Genomic DNA, 6,000 nt, shown 5'->3' on the forward strand with positions numbered 1-6,000 from the left:
TCCCACCTCTCCTCCACTATAATATAGCACTATTGTAAAATGACTATGTGTTGAAAAGGTATAAATAAGTTGAATGTACATTTTTTAAGATAATATAATGAAGCATAATGTAAAATAAAGATTAATCATGATTATGGAAGGATATTGTTCAAAATATGACAAATAAATACAGATAGAGTTATTCTATCACAATAGACTTTAGCTACAGCCTGGATATAGTATTTTGTTCTATTTATTTTTTTGTAAATTATATTTAGTAGCATAAGTATTTTCGAATGTTTTAGTTAATTCTAGGCTGTGGGACCAGCAAAGTAAGCTTTTCATGTCTATATTTCTGTATCTATGCTTCTGAGACAAACGCGGAGTCGTACCTCGTCCACTCTATTACACACGATACGAGAATTCCTTTTCGATCCCTCTGGACAGAAACCGTACGTGTGCAAAATCCCGGGCTGCACCAAACGCTACACGGACCCGAGCTCCCTCAGGAAGCACGTGAAGACGGTCCACGGGCCGGAAGCCCACGTCACCAAGAAGCAGCGTGGCGACGCCCCCCCCAGGCAGCAGCCGCCCAGAGGCAACGGGGAGAACGAGACCAACGCCAAGCACGGCACGAGAGGCGTGGACGGCAAGATGGAGGCCAACAGCACCTCCCGGGGGCCGGAGGACTGCCTGCAAGTCAAGTCCATCAAGACCGAGAACTCCGTGGTGGGTACCGGCCGCCCTACTGGGCCACCGCGCGGCCGTTTTCCCCTTTTACAAGTGCAGAAAAAGACGGTTTCACGCTTTACTAACAACGAGCTGGAGAGACGTTTCCTCCCACTGCCTTTCTAACTCACCTTGCTTGACCTTGCTTCTCTCTTTCCCCTCAACCTTGCTATTGGACAGACGTCTCTGAGGTGAGCATGCGGTTGGGTTTGTTTTTTTTGTTTTTTTTTCAGCCTTCGTATGTGTCATGAGCTACGTCACCTGCATTCTTGCATGATCGCAACTGTGTTATGTTGATCTGTGTTCACATGCTTTGCTATTTGGAGGATGTTGACGTACTGTGGCATGTTTTTCTGCATGAATCGAAGTGACAAATATAGCGACTGTGTTCCCAGTACAAAACAATCTCAATGCAGATTTCATACCTTTTGGTGAAGAACATTTCATTTGTTGGCCTCAAATTCAAAACAATGAAGCCACATTTGAGTCGGGTCTAAATCTAGTTTGACATTTTAGTACTGTGCTGTTGGGGGTTTTTTTTGTAAACATTACAAGATTAACATCTTCATTTTGTGAACTGACGAAACTTGTCTGAACTCGTCGCCTGATCTAATAAATGTTCCCATGCATTAAAAAAAAAAAAAAAAACAATAGAATGTACTCGTGCTTGCATCAACAAGCAAAATACCACACACTAGATTTAGAGTTCTTGCCGCTGTGAGTGTAGAATATCGGTCCTTTGTTGCATGTCAAACGAAGCGCAGGGAGTCATTTAGCAGATTAATTTAAAACACAATGTGATTTACAAGAATAAAACGTTCGCGGTGACGGATCAGCCCTCGTACTGCGTTTTACACAGCGAGGGAGCCAGAGCATTTTTTTTTTTTTTTTTTTTTCAAAAAGCTCTCCCTCGGGAGCCATTTCCAAAAAAAACTTTCTCCCAAAACGCAATGAAGGTTTAATGTTTTCTCTGAATGTCGTTCCCGGGTAAACAGGCCCTAAATCAGAGAGCCCAGACCTCGAGTCCAACTGAGATGCTGTGAAATGAGCTCGGAGAGAAATTCAAAATAAACAGTGACCCTGGAGTGAATCTCGACCCACGAACAGTTTTAAAATTACTCCCAATTATTTGAATGAGACGTTCGTGAGATCTTGAATCCAGTGCTCACTTTCTTTTTCCCAGCAGCACTTTGACTCCTTAATGGCCATGTTCAATAGAGACATGAAATATAGAACTTTATGAGCGCTAACAGGTTAGCTTAAGGAGTGTTCATGCACTTTCTACGGCCAAAAAGTCACAGTGACAGTAACTCTAACCACTGATCTGCGTCTTGTAACTGTGAAATTACTATTCAGAGCTCAGTACTGTAGCGTGGACGCTGAACAAATAATGCAAGCGTCAAGCTTTGATCTTTCCTTTGTGAAACACAGTCGCCACTAAATAGTTGATGACAGAACCGATCAATTATCTACTCTTTTCACTTCCTAAATAAATCATACTCCTAATTAATTAATGAGATTATAGAACTGTAGGCCTACATTACAAAACAGAACCTCAATCAGAATTTTTCAACTGTGGCGTTTATTTAATATGGAAGAATGTATAACAGAGTTCTTCAACACACTGATAAGACTTCCATGTTTTGTGATCATTTATAATTTGAAATTTTGTTTTATATTTGTTTTGATTCTGCTTCTCATCCGCACATTAAAGTATTGCGTTCTGCAGAATGCAACTGACGGACTACTCTTGTACTCAAACTTGATTCCTGCTCTCCTCCTCCAGACGTATCAGTCCAGTCCTGGCGGCCACTCGTCATGCAGCAGCGAGCCGTCGCCCCTCAGTGCCAACAACAACGACAGTGGGGTAGAAATGGCCATGCACAGTGGGGGCAGCTTTGGGGACCTCAGCGCGCAGGACGAGTGCCCCATGGTGGACTCCACTGTTCCCGCCGGGGGGCACCACGCCGGGGTGGGGCTTCAGCTGAGGAAGGCCGCGGGTCACGCCGTCACCATCAAGATCGAAAACATCAAAAAGGAAAGGCTGAAGACAGTGAGGGACTCCTGCCTGTGGGGGAGCTCCGCGCCACAGCCGCCGCAGGGCCAACGCAACAGCATGAAGCTCCCGCCCATACCTGCCGTCGGTAGGTGCATCCGGTTAAGGAAGACGTTTAAGCGTTCAAACTAAAGATTTCCATATTCAGAAGGAATATCTATTGATGCCGTTGTGTTGCTTTGGTCTTCCAGGTTCCCTGATAGAGAACGCTAACTTGAGTGGTACGTACCCCGGCCAGCGCATAGGAGACCTGTCCTCGTGTGACGTGACGATGCTGAACCAGCTGAATGAGCGCCGCGACAGCACCACCAGCACCATGAGCTCCGCCTACACACTGAGTCGACGCTCCTCGGGCATTTCGCCCTGCTACTCCAGCCGCCGCTCCAGTGAGGCGTCGCAGTTCAGCACCAACCGCCACAACAACATCAGCTCGGCGGACTCCTACGACCCGATCTCCACCGACCTGTCTCGCCGCTCCAGTGAGGCCAGCCATTGTGGGGGTGGAGGTGGAGGTGGAGGTCTTCCAAGTCTTCTCAGTCTGACGCCGGCTCAGCATTATCGGCTCAAGGCAAAGTACGCCGCCGCCATAGGGGGCGCGCCGCCGACTCCACTCCCTAACATGGACAGAATGAGCTTGAGGACACGCATGGCGCTTTACAGCGACTCCCAGGAGGGCTTCTTGCACCAGTTCCATCAGCAGCCACTGGGAGGTGTGCCAAGGCGGTGCAGTGACACCGTCTATGGCACACAGAGCATGATGCCCCATGAGGTTCCCGCCAGCCTTCCTCGCCGTGCCAGCGATCCGGTGCGCCGTCCCTCATTGGACCCCCTCTCCTTTTCGAGGGTTCAGCGATATAACAGCATGAGCAGCATGAACCCCATGAATGCGCCGTCAGCTGCAGACCGCCACCACATGCTGGCGAAGCAGGGCTACACTCGCTCTGATGGAAGCTTACAACGCTACCCCTTTGCCCCCAGACCACCGAGTATTTCTGAGAACGTTGCCATGGAGAACATGGCAGTGGATGGAATGATGGGTGTGGGCGAGCCAAGTGGAGAGGATGATATAGTGCTTCCAGATGACATGGTACAGTACCTCAGGTCACAGAATCCTGGCTCCTCGGGTCCCAACGTGGGGCAAGTTGACTATATTTCCAACAACCAGACTCAGGGCTACCACCCAGCCATGGCTCCTCCAGTATCATTCCACATGCACAGGAGGATGGCAATGGTAGACGCCACCATGGGCCAGTCGGGCCAGGATATGCAGCCCAGTGGCTCCCGGCAGCCTTTCCCAGCACCACCGGACAGCATTAGCAAGAATAACATGCCAGTGCAATGGAATGAGGTGAGCTCGGGGACAGTGGACTCCACAACCAAGCTCTCCAAGCAGCAGCACCATCCTCTTCGAGGGAACCTCGCCGTTGTTCCGCAGAGGCATAACTTTGGGTCTTTTCAGGCACAGGACCAGGGCCCAAGCAACAACCAGCAGATCGGGGCAGTGAGTCAGAACATTTCTATACAGTGCTATGCAAACCACAACAGCCGAACAAATATCTCCCTTCAGCAGCACCAGCTTCAAAAGCAGTGCAACAGCATGACCTTTAGTGAGCAAATGAGTCCTCAGCAAGGATTTGGCCAAGAGGTCGTCCCAAATTCTATGTCTGGGAGCACCAGCATGAGACCCACCCGCAACAACATGGCTGATGCAGAATTGCAAAGTTACAGAGCAAGGACTCAGATTGACGGGTTTCCTCATGTGAGCCAATTGGACCAGCAGCAGAATTACAATGTTCTCTCTCAGCAGCAATACAATATTCCAACTGGAGGCAGAGGGATGCTCCAGCCCAGGCCTCCCCCGGAGCCCAAGTCCAATGCCAGACAGCACAGTGGCATGTCACAGCAGAGCAGAGTACCCAAACTGTCAGACGTGAGCCCCGGCCACGGCAATGACACATCAGAAGCAAGCCCAAAGAGACCCAACGGGGCAGTGGCCCACAACGGCAACTCGGTAAATCAGAACTCGTCTGTGTTCTACACAGATCAGATTCACATGCTGGAGCCTTCTTCTGTCAACTTCGATGAACCCATGTCGCCTCGTACCAGCCAGGCTCCCGCCAGCAACAACTCTGTAGCAGCCAGCCTGGCCTCACCGGGAGTGAACCAGGTCTCCAGCAGCACAGTGGACTCCTCCACTGGAGGGGCGGGGGGTGCCGAACAAGTCCAGATTGACTTCGACACCATGCTGGATGACGGGGACCACTCCAGTCTGATGTCCGGCACCCTGAGTCCCGGTCTCCTACAGAGCCTCTCCCAGAGTTCCTCGCGTCTCACCACGCCGCGCAACTCCGTCACCCTCGCGTCCGTACCGGCGGGGATCGGCAACATGGCCATCGGCGACATGAACTCCATGCTCACAGCCTTGGCGGAGGAGAGCAAATTCCTCAACATGTTGAGCTGAGAGCAACTGAACACCTCAATCGTCCCTCCACGTTCTTGCCGCGTCCATCAGGAACAGACGGAACGACACAAGAAAGCACTGATTGTAAAATGCAAAACTGACAATTTCATGTACTTTTTTTCCTCATTGTCCATGGTGATTTTTGTAATATTTGCTTCGAATCATTATATGTTACATTGAAAAGACAATAGAAATATAGCGTAGGTTTATGGGCCATTTTCTATCAACATTTGTTAAAAAGCCATACTTTTTAGCTCCCGATATACGATAACCCAGGGTACGTAAACTCATTATTGCCATTCAGTATTTGTAATAGGCCTTTTACGAAGCGGTGCACTGATAGCAGTTCACATAGTGCCTTGCTGTGGACATCAAGTTGACCAGGGAATGGATATGACATGTATTTATCTGATTATTTTCCTCATGAAAACCAATATATATATATATGTCGATTATACTGAATGGTACTCACTCTAAAATATGCCATGGCTTGTGAGCCTTCAAATAGGACCATTTACAAATGATCACTTTCATCTAATTAAAGAAATAGATAAATCAAGCCTGTTAATTATTATTTTCATAACAATAACTTTCATTTTGAGCAACCGGACGCTTTAGATACATGTGGACCTTTGCTCTTGTGAAAGCTTTTGAGAATAAGGGATTTTTTTTTTTTTTTTTGGTAAACTCTGAAAGCAAAGTTTTAAAAGCTGGAGTTATTTTATTGGTTTAACAGCTCAAGATCTGTGTGTAAAGTTGTAAAGTAAATGCATTA

The 6,000-nt window shown here is 48.0% G+C and overlaps 1 protein-coding gene across 1 annotated transcript in view; it reads left to right on the plus strand.

Annotated features, from left to right (window-relative positions):
* gli2a (GLI family zinc finger 2a) overlaps nt 1-6,000 on the plus strand; it is a 60,288-nt gene extending 54,288 nt beyond the window's left edge. The window contains exons 11-13 of the mRNA XM_080498003.1: nt 427-708; nt 2,495-2,852; nt 2,956-6,000. Coding sequence (XP_080354129.1) covers nt 427-708; nt 2,495-2,852; nt 2,956-5,225 — 2,910 coding nt within the window. The 3' untranslated portion in view covers nt 5,226-6,000. The remainder of the gene's footprint in view (nt 1-426; nt 709-2,494; nt 2,853-2,955) is intronic.

Source organism: Blennius ocellaris (assembly GCF_963422515.1).
Source record: "Blennius ocellaris genome assembly, chromosome: 6".
NCBI classification, from domain to species: Eukaryota; Metazoa; Chordata; class Actinopteri; order Blenniiformes; family Blenniidae; genus Blennius; species Blennius ocellaris.